This window comes from Barbus barbus, assembly GCF_936440315.1.
Source record: "Barbus barbus genome assembly, chromosome: 14".
Classification (NCBI taxonomy): domain Eukaryota; kingdom Metazoa; phylum Chordata; class Actinopteri; order Cypriniformes; family Cyprinidae; genus Barbus; species Barbus barbus.
The window spans coordinates 11548452-11575396 of record NC_136742.1 but is presented as its reverse complement, the minus strand read 5'-3'; the positions used below and the strand labels follow the sequence as shown (position 1 = coordinate 11575396).

General features: G+C 36.3%; 1 protein-coding gene across 1 annotated transcript in view; it reads right to left on the bottom strand.

Moving 5' to 3' along the window:
• LOC306880456 (disabled homolog 1-like) overlaps positions 1–26945 on the bottom strand; it is a gene marked incomplete at its 3' end in the record, with an annotated part of 161405 nt that overhangs the window by 52371 nt on the left and 82089 nt on the right. Inside the window, exons 3-4 of the mRNA XM_079433969.1 lie at positions 4668–4807; positions 54–152 (exon numbers count right to left, since the gene is read on the bottom strand). Coding sequence (XP_079290095.1) covers positions 54–152; positions 4668–4807 — 239 coding nt within the window. The remainder of the gene's footprint in view (positions 1–53; positions 153–4667; positions 4808–26945) is intronic.

The window sequence follows — 26945 nt, the reverse complement described above, 5'->3', positions numbered from 1 at the left end:
AGGACACAATTACCCCCACCCGCCCCCGACTCTCAAGCACTCCCCCGACTCACCCCTGACTTCTCATCGAAGATCTTGATCCCTCCAAAGGACACGGTGAGAAAAACTTTCTGTTTGTGTTCTCCTTTAGACCGCGCAGAGGCTGCGATTCCCTGCAGACAAGAAGATGAAAACAGAAACATGAGAAAAAAAGAAATGAAGATAAAACAGAAACAGAGCAGGGAACGGCAGCTTTCGCTACTTGCTGCAATCCTTGGAGAGAATTAGTTATGTAAAGAAACTGATTCATTTTCTCTCTGTTTTCAACATTTCGGGCTTGGAAGTTCTGATATGTGCTGGTTGGGAGTGAATAGGACATCCGATACTCTGAAATTACACTATTCTGCTGATCTTTCTCTACTGATGGTCATTCAGAAGTAGACATATCAAACCATCCCCTCAAAATTACATGTGTAACTCTTCCCAATAGGACCATATGAAAATCATAGACTGAGCTCATCTATGCAGAATGTTTACTGAGAATACTCGAGAAATAAACAACAAACACACAAAATGCTGCTCATCCGGTCACAAAACCATCATTCACCTCGACAGTTTGGATGAAACTGAAGAAAAAATGGCTGACTTCACTCATTTTGCATCAGTAATTGCCTGTAGGTGTCCCCATATCCCCTCCTCACCTAATACCCCTTAATAATGAACATAAGAAAATTATATTATAGCATGAGCAAATATTTCGGCACAATTCATAATTAATTTCCTTTCCCTGTTACATACGCATCATACAAAACATTGCTTAAAATAATGTATAATAAGGTAAAATAATGTATAATAATGTAAAATAATGTAAACAGCAGATTAAACTTGCATCACCGTGTGAACCACGCACATACATAATTGGTCAACACTCCAAAGTTTTGTTCTTGTTTTGGAGTTTGGCTTTATAATAGGTCATTCTACAGCAGATGCAAGGCAATAAAATACATATTTTTAATATAATTAAAAAATGATTTGGTATTATTGTATTATCACTCAAATCGAATTAAAAATAAATAAATGAATAAAGATCCCATATCTGCTTTTGTTTTTTACACACATTCAAAATGCCACATATTACAGGAAACATCTGAATTGTTTGACAGTGTAAATGCACCCTATGTGTCTGTGTGAGAGACAAATGAGAGAGAAGAATAGAAAGAAACTATTTTCTCTTGAACATTTAAGGCTATCGAATCAGCTATCAGCCAGAGACTGAATCACTGACTGTCCACTTTTAAATGTAACACTTAAAAGCCCAATGTGGAGCAACAGCCCTTGAAGCTTTATTTCCCCCAGGGATCACTGCTTCTTCTGATGACTGGTGGATCAAGAGAGGCAAGAATGAATATAGGGCCAGTTAGACCAGTGCCCGGGGCCTCTGCCTACACTGAAAACAAAAATTCTATATTTTATCATACAATACGGAACTTTATATTACTTCACTGGCTAACGGAGCAAACCAACCCCGTGACGTCCCACACTGTGTATTACAAGATGGAGGCACCCTTATTCCAAAAGCTATGACAAAACATCCCTTTTTTCTTTGAAATGGTTACATTAATCATATTTGTTATATATTTTTAAATTATGGAAATCACTTTACTAAATAATGTAAACTTGACTGACTGCTTCACTTCCACTTTAAAATAACAATAATAATAATAGTAATAATAATAATAATAATAATAATTTACTAATATAAAATTGATTTACTGAAGTACTAAAATCTATATTGTACCTGTTATGACAACCATATGTAGAATCAAAGCTTTTCCACAAGCCAAAGTATACTGATATTTAGAAATAATATACATTTATTACCACTGTATATAGTAAGGGAACCAATCATTAAGTAATTAACAGGTTTTTGCAGTAGCATTTTTATAGTCTTTTACCATTAAAATGACAATTCTTTTTGTACAATGTACCAGGGGCAGCATTCTGAAGGCTCGTAGTGACCCGGCACAAGGCACTGCTATTGTAATATTTAGTCAACAGCAATTGAATAAAACACAAAAACAAAATAACATTATTAAACTACAAATAAAGGGTGACATTTAGTTCTCAGTAATATTAACACATTTTTGCAATTTTAATAAACCGAATAGAAATTCATTTTATTTTGTAATACACAGCCATGCTTTATCTGTACTGTTCACCCACACACAATTCACACCAGACACAATTAATTTTCAACATGAAGGCTAGAACAAATGGAAAGCGCCATCCTTCTGTAAAACTGCTGCGAATGAGCGATAGAGAAGCTGAGAGTGGTATGGAGAAAAAAAGTGCCACCCCAGATGGTGGTGCACCGCCTTTGCCAGAATCAGTCACTGTGATGAGAGGATATCACAGTTCAGACCTAAATCAACTTAATTTTTTTTTTTTGTATATTTTCAGAAACCACTTGTCAAGTCAGATTTGCAAAATATAAAGCTGCAATTATAATCAACCAAAAGCCAAAACTTGTTCTGAAATAAAGCTTGCTTTGTATATCCAAACCATTAGAAGGTGTGTGTTTGGGCATTTCTCCAAACAGCTGGAGCCCTCAAATCTTCCAAGACCATAATATGTCCTTGCCAATCAGATGAGCCTGTTTCTTGATCTTCCTTCCTTCGTGCGCAGGGAGCATCATCCGTCAGTCATATGATGTATGCTAGCACACCATTAGCACATCCATATGTGCTGGCGGGATGATGAATGAGCTGTTTTAATGCCAGTAACTGGAAGATCACGGCGAAAAGAGCACAAGCTCTGACATTTCAAACTCAGAAGTGGGAGTGTATGCATAAGTGTTGCTGGAGTGAAGAAAAGATGCAGACGTGAAATATAAGATGTGAATCTCTTTTTGCAGTCTTCTTAAGGAAGTTTTTATAGCGCTACGTAGGCTGATTATCAAGGGAGGATGGAGATTATATGAAGAGACTCAAGTCAAACTGTTGTTTAAACTCTTCTTACCGACAGCGTGATGCACAGAGAGACATAAAAAGTGTGAGAGAGGAATAAGAGATTAAAAATGACACTATGGCACTCATTTGTTTGCTAAGGAGTGGACGGCTGTGGGAATATGAGTATAGATTATGTGTCTGGATGAGTGAGAGGTAAACAGTTCTGATCAATAACAGTCTGGACATTCCAATCAGACCAACATGCAAATCAGATGGCAAAATCACTCTCTCTCTCAAACACACTAAGAAACCAATCTAATCGCTGGTGAAAAGGGTGCGATTTATAGCGAACATACAGTAAGACACTGATTTTCAAGACAATGTGTATCAATGTCTATTTATGTGTATCAGGGGCGCACATGCATGCACCAATAGAGCTACCCACATACAAATGGTAGTGTGACCCCTGGTGTTCACATGGCTCATTACCCAATCTAATGGATGTGGCTTATTTATTCAACCGACTGAAGCTACACCTTTATGTAGCTAATTAAATGAGGATTGCCAAAAACCTTTATCATATTGTTTTTAAATAAAGTTAATTATAAATATCACTGGAATTTAAACCCTAAAACAACAGCTAAAAGAAAAAAAGAAAAAAAAAAAAAACATTTGGATTTTTGAAAATTTACAAAAATATTATTTTAAACATTTAGTTTTTTTTTCTGCATTTTTTCCAAATACGTGCTTGGACTTCCCAAAGGGGAGATTTTATATAGATCTTATTTTATATTTTCAATTAAAGTGTGAAATACATAAATAAATAAGCAAAAAATAATAATAATAATATATATATATATATATATATATATATATATATATATATATATATATATATATATATATATATATATATATACACCCACACATTCATCATAATTATTTACATCATAATTATTTTTTTTAATTATTATCTGGATTAGGTGTTCAGATTCCACAAATTAAGTACTTGTAATTAGATTATATTACATTTTAAAATACTTGTAATAAGACTAAAGTTACTTTTTTATTGATTACATAATTACCCATTCACAAAATAACAGTGAAATTTAGTACAAATTAATAAAAAAAAAAAAAGATTATCCCTAATTCTTCTTTCACCTTTTACATTTCCCTTTCTAAATTAAAATGTTATTTTTATATGTAATGCAGGGATTCCCAAACTTTTGTTTTCAGCCAAACCTCTTTCACAGTATATTTACTTGACGTATCCTTATGATTTTAAGGCAAGAAGTTAATAATCAAGTAAAACATTTGCATGTTTGCAATTCTCTGACATTGGTTAATTGTCACATTATGTTGTAAAAAATACTTTAATATTACATTTGTATGATTTAATTAATTACTGGCTTTTCATTAAACGAATAAACCTCAGTTTGGGAAGCCTTGGCGTAATTATTGATGCACTTCATGTTGTTAATAACAATCAATGGAATATATTTTCTTTCTCTTTGTATTTTTATATCAATATGGTACAAGATTATCCTATTTAAGTTGTTTAATGCGTTAAACAACTTAGGTCCTAAAATTAACCTAGAAGTAATCAATAAGCAGTTTGATTATATTACGGAAAATGTGTAATGTAATGGAGTACTGTACGTTACTTACTACAATTTTTGTCATGTAATCTGGAATCAGTAACAGTAACCATATACTGTAAAAAGAAACCAACACACACACCTTGAGTTTCATCATTGAGTCCTGACAGAGTTTGTCTCCTCTTGCAGCAGTGACCTCATCTATCCCGATGAGCTTGGCCTTGTAGCGAACACCATCCCCCTTAAAACGCTTTATGAGAGCTGCTTCACTGCGGTCCTGCCCTGGAGAAAGAAAAAAGAGAGGGAGATAGATGAAGCATACAGTCATTTGATGAATTTTGCATATCTGCAGCACATCTCCTCCTCCCTATATCCACTATCATCTCAAAATGCCATTACTTTTCCCACGATCAGCACAATCTGGACCTGGCAGCTTACAAAAATACCAAGCAATATTCTAATAACCTGCATTTATCCCAGCCCACATCCTCATATTTCTAACACTGTGTTATGTTTGAGCAGTTAGATCTTTAATCTCAGTCTGGTTGTTGAGGTCCAGCTAGAGTTTGTCAGCATGAGCCTGCGGGGCTGTTCAAAGCTGGGGGGTTTAAACCAGGAGCTTTGAAAACCCTCCCTAACCCCCAGATGCCCCACATTTGGTGCCATATTCACAGCTCAGAATGAAGGTCAAGACTGCTGCATGTGTGTGGCTGTAATTGCAGGTATGTCAGGCCCGAGGCATGATGGGGAAAGGTTGGTTTCTATGTAACAACGCTGTGTCCACGTCTGGTGTGAGGCGATAGGAGGGATGAAAGCTGAAGATTTTTTTGGGCTCTCACATCAAAGTGGACGTATATCAGCCAATCATGACTTAGAAAGATCAAGTGGTCCCTCCCACACCTTCATCACAAAGCCTATAACTGGATAACTGGACTGGCCAATCGATGAGACTCCAAGGATGTAGACCAATTAACTGGCTCACGCTCAGTGAAGCAAAGACAAACAGACCCAATTAGGTCTGAGCCTGCAGTTTTATCAGTGGACAAAGGCAAATAGACACTTGACAGGACACACATAAACTTAGGCTTAATTGATAGCATATACAAGACGAAGGGTGAAAGGGAAACACGTTTAACAATCAAAAAATTATCAGGAAGACAGACAGACCTTACTGACAGCAACCATCATTCAGTCAACCCACCGACCTCCATATCCACCTCCTTTGTATGTCTGTCTCACTTTACCAGCTTGGCATTTCTCTTTCTTGCACATTCTGTCACTCCTAGCTCTTTTATTGTTGTGGTATCAATAATATTTTATGCTGACCTTGTTTCTACATTCTCCTCCATGCTCTCCATTGTTGCAACGCTCTCCTCTGAGAAGGAGGGGTCAAGAATTAAACACTCAAACAGTCACCATGTCCCAAACGACTCAAAATAATAAACCACAAAGTTAACAATATGAGCGAGAGCGCTTGGTTACTTCAAAACAATCGCATCATAATTCATAATAACTTATGCTGCCTTCACGTGCTATTGGAAACTTTTTATTGCCCACTTTGATCTCGTCGCATTCAAGTGATTTGTTGTCGGAAAGGATAACCATAAATATTTAATATGCTATATAGTCAGCTTGCTGACGATTTAGGAATTTCGGTCGAATACATGTTTATTTCACAGTTTATAATACATGCAATATGCTTAAAATGATTGTTCATATATATATATATATATATATATATATATATATATATATATATATATATAAATAGGCACTACTTAAACGACAAGACAAGGTGATAATTGTTGTCGAGAGAAAAAAAACTAATAGAATAGCACTGACAGCAGTACATGTCCAAATTCTGATTAGGAAACTCATATTTATGATAATTCTGATTAGACTTGAAGGCAGCATAAAGCATTCTCCAGCCTGGAACGTAAAGTGCAATGTGAGTGTAGGCCAGAGGGAGTGGGGAGGGGGACAATCACGCTCTGGCTCGGTTCAAGGCAACTGTGCCTAGTGTGAGTACACCCTAAGATGTCAGCATTCTGAACCTGATTCAGTGGTTTTTAATGTCTATGTTAGCGTACCTGCCTCCCATGCCAGATTATGCTGATTCAAATACCCCTTGAAGCTGAGAGAGTAGGACCAGTTACACTGGTGTCCTGACCCAAATGGGGAAAAGTTTAGGTGGGTGAGTGTAATGGAGGCCAGATGAGACCTTTGCAGGTAAACGTTATTCTCAGGACCTTAAGAGGTGCCATAGAAACTGATGCTGTGGTCTTTAACATCCTTGTTAGCGCACCAGCCTCCAATGCCAGTTGACATTGGTTTAAATCCCACTTGGAGTGGTGAGAGTAGGTCCAGTTACATTGGTGCTGTGATGCAAATGGGAGTGAGGTTTAAGGGGGTGATTGTAATATAGGCCATACAAGACCTGTGCAGGTAAACCTCACATTTGGGGCCTAAAGAGGAGAACTAGAACTTGTTGCAGGGGTTTTTAACATCCTTGTTAGTGCACCCGCCTCCTATGCCAGGAAATGCTGATTGGAGTGGAGAGAGTAGGACCAGTTACATTGGTGCCGTGACCTGGACGGGGAAAGGTTCAGGTAGGTGAGTGTAATGGAGGCCAGATGGGACATCTGCAGGTAAACCTTACTCTCACTGTCTCAAGAGGCACACTAAAAACTGACACTGGAGGCTTTGGTCTTTTGTGTCCTTGTTAGCGCATCTGCTTCCCATGCCAGATGATGCTAATTTGAAGCCTGTTTGAAGTGGTGCAAAGATCTCTTCCACCAGGCTTGTAGCAAAGTAGAGACATTTGAGATTCTAAATGACAATTCTGGCCAAAACCTGAGGTAATTTATTCAAGACAAACATGTGGAGAGGCACTCAGCAATTTGTGTGTATAGTGTACCAAATATGCACATAAAGTATGAGATGCCCTGCATCCCTCCAATAGAATCCACTGACAATCTGTGGTATATTAAGGGCTGTCCTGTTAGTCACCAAGCAACTGCACAATCATTAATCTATAGGAGTGGTGAAGAAAATTGCTCTGGCTTCTAGTGCAACATATATCAATAAAACTGACACAATGTGACATGCTAAAGTAAGAGATGAGCCATAATGAATAGCAGTCTACGTCCTTCACATGCATAACACATACATTAGGCAGCTGACGAAGAGGAAAGTGTGATATATGAAAGATGATGAATTAACAACTCCTCGAAGGTCACCGCACACATGATGGAACTCACTCACTCCTCTTTTTCATTCAATGAACGGCCTCCAAAGTTGTTCTGAAGCCCACTGACTTTCATTATATGGATAAAAACAGTTGAAAAATTCTTCAAAAATATTGTCTTTTGTGCGCTACAAAAAAATTATGTAATTGGTTTGGAACGGCATGAAAGGTGAGAAATTTTTTATGTGAACTAGTACTTTAACCTATGCTCTGACTCTAACTCTGACAGTTTGTGGAGAGCTCTGGAAAGCTGATAACTTTCAGCTGTCCCTCAGCGGCAGGAATGGGAAGGATAAACACTCATTTATTTCCCCCAGTTCAGACCGCTGCACCTGCAATGCCGCTTATTATTACTGCCTACCTCAGGGACTGAACTTTGGCGGTAAAGAACTGACCGTATGAGTGTGTGGGTGGGTATATCTGTGTCAGAAGGCTGCCAACTATACTGTCCAAGTAGAGATGTCTTGAAATGAGCTCCAGCTCTCTACCCTGCAGTGCTCCAAAGTCCTCATTCAGGCTGAGGACAGCTTGTGGTTTCTTGGAGAGAAGTCTGGATATCATCCACTTCCATGGCTCTTCAAAATGAGGGAACTCTGGCAGCCACCTACAGTGAGCTGTTTACATTAGGTCTAACTGAAGGAGGGCACAGGAGCTTGAACTGCTATGTGCAGTTGCATCTGTAATAGAAACCAGAGTCTCCACAATTTCAAAGAGAATCATTTCTGGAAACACATCAAATTGGGAAAGAAGCTTCTAAGATTAGAAATAAAAGTTTGTGATATGAACATAGATGGGAACTAGTATAACTGCAAAATGATAATATAGCATTGATAACACTGATAATAATTGATTCAATAAACATGTGAGACCTATTTCATTTGAAATTACACAACCTACAAATCAACATAGACAGATTATTATTATTATATGGAGACAGAAGATTGAATATTTAATAAAATAAGAATTTCTCATTTTTTAAATTTAAAATCATATAAATTTTATATACACTGAAATACCATTTTCCCAGCACTAAACTGTAAAAGATCTAGGGAATGAAGCAATGATCCAGAGAAAATTATCTAATGAAGCAAATCAGAAACTGGCCAATAAATGGCACGAACAATTTGATAAATTAGCAATCAAAAACACAAAAAATATAATGTGCTATGGACCAAAATAAAGAGCGAACCTTATATATAATCTGTGAAATATATATTCAATATATGTATGTAGTGGCGTTCCGTCCATATAATCTGTGAATGCGCCACATACCAGGCCATCTGAGAGAATGAGTTCACGGGCTAATTAATATAAACATGATTATAAATTGATACCTTTTCATTTGAGATGTGACTTAAATCTTAATAAAGCGTTGGGAATAAGTACGTAAAATTATTTATGAAAAACAGTGATAATTTTCTTAATCTTAGCACTCAGCATACCCGGTTAAAAAAGTCACTGCTCACCACTGGTATATAGGGCTAGCAAAAAGTGGGGGAGGATAATTTCTGTTTGAACTCACACTGTCTATTAAAACTAATCGAAAGTAAAGCAAAGTGAGATGAGATGAGATGAGATGAGATGAGATGAGATGAGATGAGATGAGATGAGATGAGATGAGATGAGATGAGATGAGATGAGATGAGATGAGATGAGATGAGATGAGATGAGAAAGATTCACACCATGAACACACACCCGTAGCAGTGGGCAGCCATTTTTGCTGCGGCGCCCGGGGAGCAGTTGGGGGTTCGGTGCCTTGCTCAAGGGTCTCACCTCAGTCGTGGTATTGAGGGTGGAGAGAGCGCTGGTCACTCACTCCCGTAACCGAAAACTCAGAAACACCGAAACTCAAACCTGCAACCTTTGGGAGTCCGACTCTCTAACCATTAGGGCCATAACTGCCCCTAAACTAAAACTAAATCAAATCTAATAAGCTAAGATATAATAAATAAGCTTATACATATAGATTCTGTTTTGTTATAAGCCTGAACTATTGTAAAACAAATTTTACCAAACAAATCTGAAATGATACAAAGAAAAACAAATGGTTTAATCTTAGAAAGAGACAGAAAGAACACGACTACCTCACACACTTTCTCTCTCTCACACACACACACACACTTATTTTATTACTACTGGGCTGGCATCTCCCTGTGGCATTGTGTCAATGCCAGAAACCACACATTGCCTAATGACTCCCTACAAGACTTTTCATTTTCTTACAGCACAGCTCCAGTCTTTATTGAATTAAAGCTGCTTCTGCAGACTTTAAAGTCCCTCTCTGTCTTCTCTCTCTCTCTGCATCTTCCTATTATTTTCTTCATGCACTCTGTTTCTCAAGCCTTTTATCTCTCTGTTTTCTATCTCCATTTCTTTTCTTCTGCATCAAACAGAGATCAACATAAATTCATACAAAGTACTAGTTCTTCAGTACGTAAGTCGATACTAAAATAAAATTCTAATTAAATATTGTAACTTTACCAATTTCAACGGTATTGTTAGTACTGAGTAAGAAATTAAGAAATCATTTGTTAGTTATATAAATTAATTTATTTTAAGTATAGCTTCTGTCAAATCAGTTTTTATCACATTGGGATAAATGCTATGGTGCTAGTAGGATTCAGTCTATTTGGTGTTGTAAATCTCTTTTTGTGTGATTTATTTATCCTTCAAGATGAAAATGGAAATTAATTAATGTTCCTTCTGAGACCAGAAGCGATAGTCGTGTTGTCGTTTGAAGTTGCTTAAAAATGTTGAGTTCGTTAGACTTCAAAGAATCGCACAGTTTCAAGCCTCGGTCGAATTTAAATCTGATAGATCTTAAATCCCCTCCAGTGAGATGCAGTCGAGAGACAACACTAGAAGCCGTGCGTGCGGATACACACGTGCACTTACAACGTGTCTAGAAATGTTGTTGATGTAGTTCACTGCTGACAAAAGCACTAAAGCAGACACTTTAAGCACACAGGGTTCATTTACTGTTCTCTCAACACACATGACATGAAGCTGACTTCACTGAACATAAAACTGACTGCAGCTTCATCTATCGATCCACTCTAACAAATTTGTTCATGCGCTCTCTTCTTAAGAGTGAGAAGAAAGGCAGAAATAAAGAAGCTTCTGCTAATCTTATTAGATTGATGGGTAAGAAAACATCAAAGTGTGTGAGATATCCATCAGCGAGTATGTGAGTGCATCTAATCAGCCTTCTGTAGAATGGACAAAATGGGCTAGTTCTCCACGGGGCGCACTGTATTCAGACAAGCACCAAATTTAGAAGTTCAGTGTGCATGTGTGTGCTTGTTTGTGCTATACATGTGACGGCCTGATTTCTGAAAATATTACCAAAATATGAACTATTTTATTAGTTCTATTAGTTGAGAGATTAAAAAAATGGCACATAATGTCTTAATTAAAACAAAGCCTGTACTGTAACGGTACATTGATGCAAATTGTAATTATATGGTACAAAAAGGTTCCCATCTTCATTTACCATGGTATTTACACAATACTAAAGGTACTTCAAAGAATACCATGGTATTATCATATAACCATGAACATAGCCTTACGATGTAACTGTGTTCATGTTTTTTTTTCAGTTAAATATGTCATACATATTATTATTTTGATTTTGATTAATGAGATTACATAAGAAAGTAGATATTAATATGTTCAGATGCTATATTACTACTAGTAATAACAACGATAATTAGTAATATTAATTAATTAATTAATATTTATTTATTATTATTATTATTATCATTATTTTATTGGATTTTTTTACTGTAATTATTACTATTATTATTAATTTATTTATTAGTATTTGATATTAATATAATAATATTAGTAGTAGTATTTAATTAAATATTAATTCAAATTAAAATTTATTATTATTTTATTCAAGATTAGATTAATAATAACAATTATATATAAATATATATGTGTGTGTGTGTGTGTGTGTGTGTGTGTGTGTGTGTGTTTGCACAAATTGTGTTATACACATATTTATTCATTTATTTTCTCATAACTTTTTCACTTCAGTGTACGGCAACGTGGTCTGGCAAAGCCTGAGAAATGTATGTAGAAAACTAAATGATTCTGTGTATAGCTGACAGTTTTTAAAATGTTCTTCATTCAAAATGTAGATAAGTACTGTCATCATCTCCTCTGTGCCCTGAAAATACATTAGCTTTGTATGGTAACTTTAACAGGGAAACATATTTGCAATTACACAAATGCCAAAATCAGGCAAGCCTGGGGCGTTTTGCATTCACAATCTGAATTCCCCAAGTATCCAATTCCTTGAAATGCCACATATTTATTTTTGCAGGGAACACATAATGTACTCGCTATATTGTTTTGTTTATTATTTTTTGCTAAAGCAAATACAACTAAGTTTGTGTGAGTCTGTGTGATTATGTGGCAGTCAATGATTAATTTTTCATTTTATAAAGCCATAAGTTTCACTGCAGTGTTCCTGACCGCTGTGGAGAGAATTCACACAAATCAATTCAGAAGGACAGACGGGAGAGACAAAGAGGTCCCATAAACCCCAGACTGTCAGATCACATCCACTGAAAACTATCATCAGTCCTGGATGATACACATTTCATCGTACATCTCTAACAGACAGCTAACAGCAAATATAAGGCCTCGAGCTGAGCTAACTCCATACACACATCAGCAGTACAGAGATATATGCTCACTGCACACACAGACGCATGAAGTACAAGACAGATGGGAACAGAGAGAGAAAAATATTGTTTTTTAGCTTAGTTTTAATTATCTTTAATCCTCTTTATTCATTCCCCTAGCAATTTAAATACTTGTCTTGCACTAGCTCGACCTTACACATTAATCATGCATGTGTGACGTAGGCAGAAGTACCGACCTAGTGTTTACAAAGAAATTCAAAAGCCTTTTCAAAAAAGTTAAATCAACCATGTCGGACCATTTTGAAGTTGGAGGAGAGCTTTTCGCCATACCCTACCTTTCTGAACTGGAGTACACCAACAAAGAACTAAACACGCGTGGCTTTTCCAAAGTGATTACGCGATATGCAAAGAAATGTAATTTTTTTTTAGAAAGTGACAGAATGAAAGACCCTTATTCCTCAGCTGGGATAATGTAGAGCCCTTTGAAGCTGCATCGAAATTACAATTTGGATCTTCAACCTGTTGGCCGCCATTGAAATCCACTATATGGAGAAAAATCCTGGAATGTTTTCTCTGAGGATTGAGGAAAGAAAGACATGACCACCTTGGATGCCATGAGGGTGAGTAAATTATCAGGAATTTTTTATTCTGTATTTGAACTAATCCTTTAAGACAATCAATCAATCAATCAATCAGTAGAAAGGAGGAAAATAATATTTATATGTACATGATCTACTTTTCCTTCTATGCAACTAAACTGCAAACAGTTTAGCTATATGAATTATCCAAATTATTTGTCATGCCAATAAGGCACATTAAACCTGAAGCTGAGAGTCTGAATGAGATGTTGATGTGAGCCTGAAGGAATTAAACAACAATTATGCAAGCTGTGCTAGATACTGAGCTTTATATGCATCATTTCAAAGCCCCAATCCCTCATACACATTCACAGTTCAGTGTTCAGCCGAGGGTGGGAAGGCAAATTCCCACTGAGTGTTTAATGTAACTTCCCTGTTTTGGATTAAGTTCACATTCATATGCCTCATCAAATGGCTTCTCTCTCTCAGGCAAAATTCATTTGAGAACTGTGAGAGAAACATTCATCCCTCAGTAATTAGAACCCTGCTGTCACCATAACCCTACTCACAACACACTTTATATTTGCAGTCAACATGAACTATTTTATTAGCTAATTTGATCTATTTTGGAGTGAAAATTATATCTAATAAAATAAATATGGGGTGGGACTTGATTTTATCCTCAAATATTGATTGGATTGGGCAGAGTGGGTGTTAGAGTACATACCAGCATGACTAAATAGCTACTATTTAGCATTAATGCTAAAAGAATGAACTTTTAATTAGCGTTTCTATGCGTCTATTCATGGAGTTGACTAAAACACGTAAGTAATATGTGATCTGTCAATGACTGTGGCAACCCTGAGGCATCGCCTGTGGCAGCCATGACCCTTGTGCTCCCACAATGCCCTGTTCTTCTGTTCCCTCCAATCATTTACCTCCCTCCCTGCTGTCACTTTCAATTGAAGCAGTCATTCAATAAGACGTCGTGCCCTATACCTCAGTATCTCGGCTACCTGATCCAGCTATTCCTCCTACAGATGACTGACTCTCCTCTGAAATGTGAGAATAGTTATTTACTCTCATGGACTGTGTTGAGATGAAATCTGATTAGCAAACTGATATTGAATTTATGAAATGGCTTGGCATTTTTCTGCTTGTTAAATATTTCAGAATAGTTAAATATACGGCTCATTGTAAACATCTTAATACCTTGTAAACATGGCTTTGTGGACGGATACAGTACATAATCTGTGCACTTACATATTGTATATAAAATCAATGACAGATAAGAGTGCCGTAGATAAAGATAAGAACAAATCTTTTAAGCACTATACATGTAATATATATGAAGCCTAGTATTTAATTTTTTTCCCAAAGGTAAAAAGCACTGTGTATAAATATAATTCATTAATAATTAAAATATTTAATTAAATGTTTTGTTGGTCACTTTGATCTGGTAGAAAAAAAAAAAAAAAAAAAGTGTAAAAAAATGTTTCCCAGTTTAAAAAAATTAAAATAAATTATATATATAAAAATGTTATACAATTAAAAAATACAATATACAGTTATTTGGTTGTGTGTGTAGAATGCATTTGTAATGTTTTTTTCAATAAATCAATATATCTATTCATTATTATTATTATTATGAATAATATTCAATACCGTGTGAAATAAACTTTTTATTATACATAATATTCTGGGTAGATATTAATTCATGTAAAAGCTTATGTATGAATTAAAATACACGTGTAATGTTTTTGTTAAATTATTAGATCGTAGAAAAAAAAAAAAAAAAAAAGTGTCTTTATACTGACCCATATGCCAGGCATAACATTTGATTTTTGCTATTTTGGAGAGGTTTCCTATTTTTCTATGTAATATGTGCAGTATGCAAAATACATGCATTATATTAATTCTTACTGTAGATATGCACAGAAATCCACAGGCGATCAATGGTCGTGCCATTTGAGGCTAATATTTTTTTTTTTAATCCTCTTGACTTACAAAGAAAGCAGTATGCTTTTACTGCTACTGTTACAGCACTCGTCTTTTTTTTTTTTTTTTAAGAAAAACTGGACACTCTACACTCAAGACCATGTATCAATTTCTCTACACAAAATGGCTCCAAAGTTGAGATACAGGGCCTATAACTCAGCACTAAACACCCTCCCACCGGTACGCCTCGCTCTCCCAGTACTCATAATTTACTATATGAAACAGTGAACCACAGAAAAATAAAAAGCTACTTTATCACAGCAAAACAATAACATCAGATAAACACAGTGAGAGCCGAGAGGCAATAATGCAGTCACAATAAAGCAATAAATCTAGAATATTCCTTCCCTCTTCTTCTCCTCTATTCTGGCTTCAAATGCACATTTGGAGACAAGATGATTGCCAATGTGCAGTGAAGGGAAATAGTCTGCTGCTTTGGAAGGGCTATTTGAGTGAGACTGGAGCGAGCTGAGACTGTAAGTACGTTTGGGTCCTGTCTTGATAGAAAAGCACATTTTAATAACAGCCAACAAGGCCTGAGGGAGACGCAGCACATATAGCAGAAAGATTAGATGTGCCTCAACACAACCAGCCCCTTCATTCAATTGTCTGCCATATCTGAGAAAAAGGCCAATTTATCAGATGGAAAATGCTGCTGTGCATGTTTTACTCGCACACAGAAAGGAACAGAGAGTGTAAGTTTAACAATTCCATCTTCATCTTTCACATTTGATTTGTTAATCCTAGCATAGCTAGCACAAATGAAGCCTTGCTTCTACAGTATAAACATTAGGACACACTTTTATTAGTGTAAACTAGTCATTTGAGGAGAATACTTTTACATTTAGGGAGCAATTTCATTTTAAACAACCTAAACTGATTCCAAACTCATTTGTTTACATGAGTCTGGCAAACTTGGCCTATATCAAATTATGCAGATTAGCTCTAATGCTTCTGTTCAGCTAGCAATACATATTGAGCCAAGCCAATCTTCTCTACGAAATAAGTTTGCTGGTCTTAGTTTAAGCTTCTACACTGTAAAATCTAACAAAAGTGCTAACTCAATTATTTTTGTTGACTTTCCATAAAGTGCTATTTTTTAATTTTTAGAATAAGAGTACCCAGCCACTATTAGAACAAAATGACTAGCCTGACCACATTAATAATAACATCTGAATTCTCAGATACGATTGAAAGTGGATTTAGTTCCTTTTAAAGGACTTCCATTCACATTAACGTTCATTTAAAACATCCACATACTGTATAAACCAAATTATTGGCATCGTTCTGGACCTGCAGAGACTAGCTATTCTTGCTTGACTGCCTTTGTGATTAAGTACTGCTGGGAAATTTCACAATCTGCTTTAAAATCCCAGTGGCAACTGTTTTTATTTCTGTTTTATTTCCTTTTTGTTCTAGGAAAAGTGCTCAGTTACCACAGGTGAAAGCACGACAGGGTTCTACATCATTAGCCAACGACTTACACAAACACACACAGGAAATCAGACCAAAGAGTCTTTTTCCATATTTTAAAATCTCTATCAGTTTAGAGAACACTGCCGCATGCTATGGGTTGAGAAACACCTACAGCTGGTTGTTTGGGTAATAACATGTTTGTCTTCTCATTGCTAGCATGTTTTTCGCTAAGCTAAATCTCTTTAATAGCAGGTTGTCAGACAGGCCTGTCACCAGTACATGGGGATCAATTCTGCTCTAAATGTGAAGAGGAGCCTCTCTTCTATGAGGAACTTATGTATTATCTCTCTCCATCTCTCTGATTGCAGACTTACTGAATCTGACATGACTCATAGTGATCTTTATCGTAGTATTGGATCCACTTTAACTTGCACCTCTTGGTTCAGTCTAGACAGTTTTGGTCATGCATCAGACAAATGAAGTCAGGAATCATTTAAAGTTTCAACAAAATCAATAGAAAAGCAAGTTTTGAAAAAAGAAATCACTCAGCGGGGTGAAAGGACACTCAATATTCCACCTAAAAAGCGGCCTCTATTAAAGTCAACATGAATATCGTTTACAACCCATTTTATGTCCATAATAAGACATATGTCAGTGTGAAAAGAATATTTCACCTTCCACAAATGTTGGAAAGGGTTTGATTTTGTAATTGACTGGATTGTGAACGTGAACTGAATCAAAACTTAAGCTGAATAATGACACTATTGTCTTTTAGAGCTGCTTTACGGCACTATTCAAATTTGTCTCATATTTGAAGAAGATTGCATCATTAATTCTGTTATTTCCTTGTTTGTTACAGTGAAGATGCTTTGAAACAAACTGTACTATGTAAAAGTTATAGAAAAATAAAGGTGAAATGATTTGAAAAAAATTAAATCAAACTTTTATTTTATTTATTTAATTTGATCTTATTTTAGTAATGTTGACCATTGAATTGTGCAGCATACAACCAAAAATATATTTTTATAACTGTGAAAAACAATATTAACCTATATACAGTAAGTGTGCAACTCTACTTAACTATATTTACTTTATATTAGTTATCTCTGCTTTTAGACAAATTATTTTCTTATAATTACAGAAAAAAGTATATTTGACTGTTGTCCTTGGATATTTATGTTTTATTTTTTTAATTTGACAACTAAAAGAACCAGCGGGAGATATAGAGAGCTCGACTTAAACAAGAGGACGATTCAGCAAGAAGAATTTTTGGATTGCAGATATCAAAGTCTTCCCTTCAGAATCTAATACAATTCCAACTGATGTCACTCTATATTATTTCCCACTGAATATACAACTTTATTTAGAAATTTTGTATACCATTATGGAAGTGGCAGTGCCAGTTATGCAAGTGGTGCTGATGCAGAGTTCTCCTGTCCTGCCATCGTGACCTCCTGACTATCAGCGTGGTGCAGGTCTAACTGAGGCTGAGCTGAGGTCATTCAGTCCTGACAGACTACACATGACAAATTAGTGTGTTTAAGCACCGAAGGAGCTGCGAGGAGACACATTTCCAGCGTCAAGGTCAGTCTGCAGAGTTACCAGAGAGGTGACGCTAAAAAGTTTTGCCGTCTGTAAGGGAAGTCCGAAAGGGGAGATGAGACTATATGGAGGCGAAGAATTAAAGTTTGACCAGAGAAAACATAAACACATTACAGGCAGACACAAAGACCTTTACGCCTCAGCAGGAGATGAATGCAAATAAAAGATATCTTTAGAGTGTGTATACATTTGTGTGTAGGCTTGTGTGTATATGCATGCTACTGTGGGAGTGTGTCTTCTGAGTCAAGTTCCACAGGGAATAGGGGATTCGTAAAGATGCCTTGCGTGGTTTGTGGGAAACTTTTAGGATTGTTCTACTGCTTTATTTGCATATTTTGTCCTTGTTTGTCACTTTAAAATACATTTTGTCAAACACACAAGCTGCAGCACCCGCAGGTACTAACTGTGAATCAGCAAGCACGCGTGCACACACACACACACACACACACACACACAACTTCAAAGAAACCCACATTTCACACAGCTAGAAATTAACAGGGCAAAGTAACCAGACAGAAAGCAATAAATAAATAACCCAGATATCACAAAGCATATTTCAGAAAACTAGAAATTAGAAAACTAGACACAGAAAAAGCAAAAAGACAGAAAGATAGACAGATAGAGAGATGAATGGATAGAATAAAATACAGTAAATAGCATGTTTTCTACACCATTTTCTTATTTATTAATTCATATAATACATATTTCTGTGCTGTTGTGATGCTGAAGTCATTTCCCAGTGTATAATGATGCTATTAAAATGACCGATTTTGCAAATGGGTAGCCTATTTTTAACCTCATGTTTGCTATGCAATGAACCTTGTGTAGGTTGAGCGAGTTCACCGTCTCACATCACATATTCATGATAGAGTGATATTGAAATGAGCGTGAAGCTCCTTCGCATCCATGAACTCCCTCAGCCTGCGGCAGCCATGTTTCGAAGTAGCTTCTGCTCGTCTACTCCATTTCTGACCCTATACACGTCCGTAAAACTCCAGTCCTGTTTGTCTGTGCAGAATTCACAAGACATAGCCATCAATCTCTCTCTATCCGTCTCTTTCACTCGCTCACACATTCTGAGACTCTTTATTCTAATTCCCTCTCTGACAGAAAAAGGCATACTACACCAAAAAATAAAAACTGTATTGTCATGGTGTACCAAACAATATTGAATTTATTCCTCCACAGAAGAATACTAGTCACTATTTGCCATGCAATATAGTTTCAAGCTTAAAAAAAAGGACATTTTGCTGCAAACTGCATGGAAAAGAGTGTTCTGTACATTTTTTTTTTTTTAAATATCTTCTTTTGTGCTTCACATAAGAAATAAAGTAAACAATGATGACAAATCCTTTAAAGAAGAGTTTATTCTCCCACATAATGACATCCCAGACTACACGACTCAACGCCACGAAGAATAACACAGATAAAGCTAACGCACATGTGACTCACTTAGTGGGGTGTCTACCCCGCAGTACAGCAACAGCAGGTATTTGACAGCTGCTTTGCACCTGTGAGCACAGAAATGCACTTTAGGGGGCCTTTGATTTGCTTGTCATCCAGTGTGCAGCAAAATCAATGGCAGGTTATTCAGGTTTACCAGGTATGACTAGCACCCACTCGCTGACCTTTTCCCACAGTGCACAAGCTGTCTACAAGTCAATGGCCTTTTGTCCCAGGCCTAAATAGATGTTCACTGTGCATTCAGCCTGCAAAAGTAAGAGCTCCCAGCTATTATTGACAGCACAGCGACTTAAATGTTACCTGATGGGCCAAATCGATGCGCTGGTCTGAAATTCATGGCTGTGGAAAGTTGAAGTGGGATGTAGAGTTGTTTAAAGCACAAAACCAAAGCGAATAGTTGTTCAAGTTAAAGATTTGTTGACTCGGCAAAACGAAGATGCACTAAAACAGCTGGAATTCACCACAACTTTTAAAATCTGAACAAATTTTAAAACACTAGGCATAATACATTTGACAATTTTGTAAATGGTTACAGAAAAAAAGAACCATTTACAGCAGGGCTTCTCAAATCTTTCCCTCGAGGGCCAATCTGCTGCAGAGTTTAGCTCCAACCCTGATCAAACTCCCCTACCTGTGAATTTCTAATGATCTTGAAGACTCTGATTAGCATGCTCAGGTGTGTTTGATTAGGGTTAGAGCTAAACTCTGTAGGAGTGGGCCAGATTTGAGGCTGCCTGATTTACAGTAGCCAAAGTAAACACTGCGTGACTTTAGAAAATCCTGACAGTAGCCAAAATAGGGTTTGCATGGGCAAAAGTTGCCCAAAATCTCGAATTAGCTTCCAGCAGAGCTGGGCGGTCACTGATTACATGTAATCTGCATTATGTAATCAGATTCCAAAAATTAAGCATTTGTAATTAGATTAAATTACATTTTAAAATACTTGGAAACAGACTACAGTTGCTTTGTTATTGATTACATCAGGTCTTTTCAAACTTTTTTGTCAGCCAAACCCCTTTGACATAAATTATTTACTTAAAGTACCCCCTGATATTTTAAGTAAATATTTCAATAATTTAATGGCACATTTGTATGTTTAATTTTAAAAACATTTATTTTTATCATTCAGTTTTAAATTTCAGCAATATTTATATAGCTATTGTTAATATTACACTAATATTAATATTACAAAAGTCTACAAAACTTTAATTTACAATGCATTACATTTTTTCCACAATAATTGTTTAAATACAGGGTTTTCCAAAAAGATAATTATTTGTATACATTTATGATTTAACATTTACATGACAATTGTGTACATTTTTTATTATTATTAATTTGCTAATGGTATAAACTCGTAGGCACACCCTGTACCAACTCACGAACCCCCCGCAATTCCCTCACGAACCACCAGGGGTTCACGCGCCCCACTTTGGGAAACCCTGGATTACATGATTACATATTATTCACTCAATAGCAATAAATTATCCATAATTTATTGATTCTCCCTAATTCTTTTTTATCTTTTAAATTATTCTTTCTAAAATAGCCTACTGCTTATACACAGCCAGAAAGTGTTCCAGTTTTGCGGACATTTTTACATTTGATAATGTAATTTTCAATGCACTTCATATTGTCAATAACAACAAATGGAATACATTTTCTTTTTCTTTGCATTTTTATATATCGATATGGTACAAGATTATCCTATTTAAATCAATGTGATAAACTGTCATAAGTAGTATCAAAAAGTAGGGAAAAGGAAAGGGGTGTGTGGCCAAGTTTGGTGACCCATACTCAGAATTTGTGCTCTGCATTTAACCCATCCAAGTGCACACACAGTAGTGAACATACACCCGGAGCAGTGGGCAGCCAATGCTGCGGCACCCGGGGAGCAGTTGGGGGTTCGGTGCCTCGCTCAAGGGTCTCACCTCAGTAGTGGTATTGAGGGTGGAGAGTGTTGGTTATTCACTCCCTGCCGGACCTGAGACTCAAACCCGCGACCTTCGGGTTACAAGTCTGACTCTCTAACCATTAGGCCACGACTTCCCCTCCGATTATTTTACCTAAAATGTGTCATGTAATGGATTACATTACTAACTCCAGTTTTTGTCATGTAATTTGGAATCAGTAATGGATTGCAATTTGTAAGTAATCTACCCAGCTCTGCCTTGCTGAAGGAATAAAAAAATAAAATGGTCTTTTATTGGTATATATCTGGTCTTCCAGCCTGGCTAAGCTTGTTTAGACTGGTTTAAATACTTTTGGTTTAGCAGGGGCAATATCTAGCATCAGCACTTATAAGAGGACAACTGGTTTCCAGAGGTCTATGAAAGGCTAACTCCCTTGACAACACGCAATGACTCCTATTATAGTGAGAATGACCTTTTCTTGGCCGGCCAGCGCTAAGAATAAAGTTAGCATAACAATGATGACAGCTGGAGCACCGTACATTAGGACGGGCAGGACTGTTTAGCTATTCTGATGTGACTCTTCAGGACCAAGGGCTAAAGGCGAGTTGTTAATGAGGGACACGCTCATGTCCAATGGACCGAAAGGGTCAGACAGGCTCCTACACTGCTAAAAAAACTGTGCCCGTACTATAGTAAAATGACGGTATAAGATAGAAATAGGCTACCGTGGTTTTGGATGATTGCAATGTTGCAAAGCAACTTAGTAACATTAGCGGTGATGCTAAAACAACTACATTTTTCAGTAAGCTAAGCTGTTTTCAAAATAGTGTAGCTTTCCAGTAACAAGCTATTTTTTCTAGCGATTAGCGGTGCGGTATGACAAAAAGTCACATCTCTGATTTGAAGTCTCATTATATTGTGCAACCAAGCAAGCTGAGGCAATAAACAACATTTTCCTCGCCCGTTCTCTCAAATAGCACTAGAAAAACTGATTCATTTTACTTCAATCAGCTTTGAATTTAGTTTAGATTTGAATGAACTGGTTCAAATTAACATTCACTGATTAATTTCAATCATCACTCAATTTTGATCCTTTAAATATGCATGTACAGGCTAGTCAGAGCTATAGCTTAGCATGTTAAGCTGAGGTGCTTATGTTTTGAAAAAAGATTTGTTTATGTTCCTTGTAAATATGAACAGGCTAGTCAAAGCTATAGCTTGCAATGAGCACATGCCACATTAAGCTGTGGCGCTCAATTTGAGAAACAGTTATGTTTATGTTCCTTATAAATATTAACAAACTAAATATGAACAAACTATAGCTAGTTAGAGATGTAGCTTAGCGGTGAGCAAACATGTGGAGCTCATAGGTTAAAATTAATTTTAAAATGTCCTCACTGTTATTCTCTGAAATCGTTTCGAAAATAAGTGGCTAAAAACACTAGGTAAACACAGACTAACATCTAAGATAACATATTAAACTTTCATATTATATTTCATAGTGACGACAGCTCTACTATGAATGTGTCCAAAACCCACTTTTATTCTGCAAGGCAACATTTGGAAAAGTTCCTGAGAGAAATGCTGTCAGTTTGTCATTACACGCATTCTCCAAATGTGTGTCAAGATGTGCCAGTCATTGATATGCCATGTTTTCACCATCAAATGGTTCTTTCTGAGGTAGTGAGAAGGTTTTCAACAGAACTTTTAAGTAGTTTCTACACAACTGCCTTCAGAATGAACTCTATTGTCAACCTGCCAGTCTCTCCCAATGAAAGCAGCAGACGCTCAGGTCAAAGTGAATGTTTAATTTCTGTCCTCACATGTATCATCATAGTCTTCACTGTCGTACTGCTTCTACTCGCCGCAAACTCATCTCTCAAACCACATGGCCGGCGTGTTAGCTCATTAACCTCTGCCAAGAGTCACACACACTCGCACACGCATCTACTGTAAGCTCAAGGCACCGACAGACTTCTGTTAAAGAGACAGTTCATCCAAAAATTTAATCAGCACCATGTTGTTGGAAACCCATGTGACTTTCTTTTTTTCAGTTGAACACCAAATGCAATGTTAGGCATAATCAGGACCCCATGGACCTATGGGCCCCAAGAAATTGTCCCACAATTCACAGTTCATTAGTGAAGGCCCCAAGCAGAATGTCCTGCTCTTTTCCATCCAACAAATTGTGGCTGATTTGCTAATCTGATTGCTATTTTCATGATATGCCTGATAAATGTATAATATTAAAATACAATTCTATTTTGTTAAAATTGATTGTTTAATTGTGCTTCTAGCATCAATTATTGTAAATCCTCTGATGTTACATTTCTTGATCTTTTGCCATAATTATTTTTTTTTTTGTAGATTCTGATGATTTGTAAAATAAAATAAAATATTAGACAGGCCATGATCTGACCTCTGTCCTGTCTGTCTGCATGCCTATTCACAATGGAGACTTCAGCCATTCTTTGATAGTATGTAATTACTCAGTCTTTGTGTGTGGCACAATGACAGCTTTACAGCTCAAATCAGTTTCCGAGTTTCAACACCGCTATTATTTGTTTAACACACACTTCATTATTCTGACTATATCTGCAGGTGGACACAGACTACGCACAGTCCTACCCTAGCCAATTAACTCCTGACCCCTCAATTAACATTCGACGTCTCCATATGACACTGAATGGAGCTCTGACCTCTTCTGATAACAGCCTTCAGATAACACTCTGAACAGACAGACAGTGCCCTGAGAGATGCTACTGAACAAATTGCTTTGTGGGAAGTGTAGGCAATCAATATGAGGTGCCTAACAAGAAGACACTGCTACAGCTTCAGGCTGGAACCACGAAAAAGAGACAAGTTGAGGTGTCTCTGGGGATGCCGATTAGAAAGAGCAGCGCTGCCAAGCTGAAAGTGGTTATGGGCTGATTGACAGGACTGTAGAGAAGAGGGCTAGATTGTTTAATTGATGATACAAGAGAGTTTCTAGCATCAATGAATTGTATGTCCTCAATTAATGTGACTTTTGGCTTGATATGACGAACTGCAGCCAGTGATGTTATATTTGTTGTACATCTTGAACATCTATTTTTATGCCTTGTAAACTTAAAACATTTGGTATACTGTTGGTATACTTCTATTTTATTGTTACAGATTCTGATGATTTGTCACAATAACAATTTTATGTAGCTGGCTAACATGCAGTACAGTAGCAGCAAAATGACTTGTTGTAAGCATATGTCCTGGAGAATTTGTTTTTTTTGGGGGGATCTACATTATATTTTGTACTATATATGAATATAAATGTGTTATGGTTGGACATTTGTTTTTAACTAAATTGTAAAAAAACAAACAAACAAAAAAGCTTACAAATTATAGCAGTATAATTACCAGCTTGTTGCAAATGTTCTTTTTGTAAAATAAAATAAAATAACATACACAACACCGTTTAAAAGTTTGGAGTTAGATTTTTATGACGTTTTCTTTTTTTTAATGTTTTTGAAAGAAGACTCTTAAGCACACCTAAACTACATTTATTTGAGTAAAAAATACAGTCAAATAGTTATATTGTGAATTTTTATTGTTTTATTGTATATTTTGTACTGTATATCTGTATAAATGTGTTATGTCTGGACAATTTTTTAACTAAACTGTGAAAAAAACTAAACAAATAAAAAAAGTAAATAAAGCTTACATATCATAGCAGTATAATTACCAGCTTGTTGCAAATGTTCTTTTGGAAAAGAAAGAATAAAATAAAATACAATAAAATAAAGCTTACATATAGCAGCATAATTACCAGCTTGCTGCAAATGTTCTTTTTGTAAAATAAAATAAAATAAAATAAAATAAAATAAAATTTAATAAAAAAAAAAATGTTTTTGGAGTCAGGTTTTTGTGAGTCTTTCTGTTTTTGAAAGAAGACTCTTATGCATGCCTAAGCTACATTTATTTGATTAAAAATACAGTCAGTTATATTATGAAATTTTATTGCAATTTAACATAACTGTGTCTATTTGAGTAATCATTCCTCCAGTCTTCAGTGTCACATGATCCTTCAGAAATCACTCTAATATGCTGATTTGCTGCTAAAAAAGAAGAAGAAGAAGAATGTATTATTATATTAAAATCTAAAATATTATATATAAAACAATATTTTTGTATAAAACATTTAAACGAAGAACATGAAGGAAAAATGTTAAAACGATTGATTGAAAATGATTTTTATTATTATTATTATTATTATTAAACTTTAATGTTGGAGCCAGTGTAATGTGACCAACAAATTAAAATGAAAAAATTATTAAAAAAGAGTGACATCATGTCTTGCATCACTTGTTGTGGCTGTTTAGGAGAAAATCTTGGAAGATTAACGGAAAATATGTGATTTATGGTTTTATGCTTCATTGTGTCCAGTCTGGTTAGGATAGACTTTGCAAGAATAAATGCCAAAAAAGATGCTGATCCAGGTTCTCCTACTAGCCAAAATGACACTCATCCACCAGATCCTTCTGAAAGAAGCAAAATAAACAGAGGATGAAAGCAGGTGGAAGGAAAGCAAGGAGAAAGAAGTGCCCACCTTTCCTGTCTTGAGAAGGACAGATAGCAGCAGATGGGGTGAAGAATGGCCACAACTTGTGAGTTAGCAGAGCAGAACTTTCAAAGTTTGTGTGTCCGTGGGTGTGAATGGGTGTGTGTCAGGAGCATTTATCCCCTGCTCGCTCTCCTTTAGCCTTCTCATGTCCTCTAACGTCACTCTCCGTGCAGCGAGCCGCTGAATCACAGCAGTGATCTGACATGCTGACCGGAGTGTGGCGTATCCTGAGGTCCACTCATAAACACGGCTCTCAAGGGAACACAGAGGTGTGAGTAGGCTGGCTTTGACTCACTGAGAAGTGCATAGAAGGTACAATGTTGATTTCACACAATGCACCAGTACAGAGCACATATGCCAAACAAGTTTTGATTTGAAGTTCATGATGTGTTGATCCATTAGCTAGACCACCCCCAAACCTGCATCAACATGGACCAGCATGGAAACTCATTCTGGTCTTTTCCACAACAATCTAATACTGTACAATTGTGTTTGATATGGTATTAGCACCAAAAGACACCCAATACTGTCTTTTTATAATAGGAGTGACTATTTACACTAAGTGCAAATAGCCCGCCTTGTTGGCAAAGGCTATTTACACTAACTCCACCCACCAACGTGTGACTAGTATAGTCAAAACTGAAAAAAGACGCTCTTTTTGAATCAGTGTCAGTGGCATTGATGGTAAGACACATGCATTTTGATGTGATCGACCCGACTTTGAATCTGCCTTTTGCCAAACTTTTTTTTTCTTCCTTTTCAAATCTCATATTGCATCGGAAAGGAATTTATTTTCAATAAAAATGAAGGAAATAATCAAAAAGTTGAAAATAAAGTATCGGGTAGGGTTAGGGTAGATGTAGGGAGGGCTTTGTCATAATAAGGTGGCATCCATTTAATAATTTGAATTTAAACTATAATTTACACTCAATATGTTATTATTGCGTAC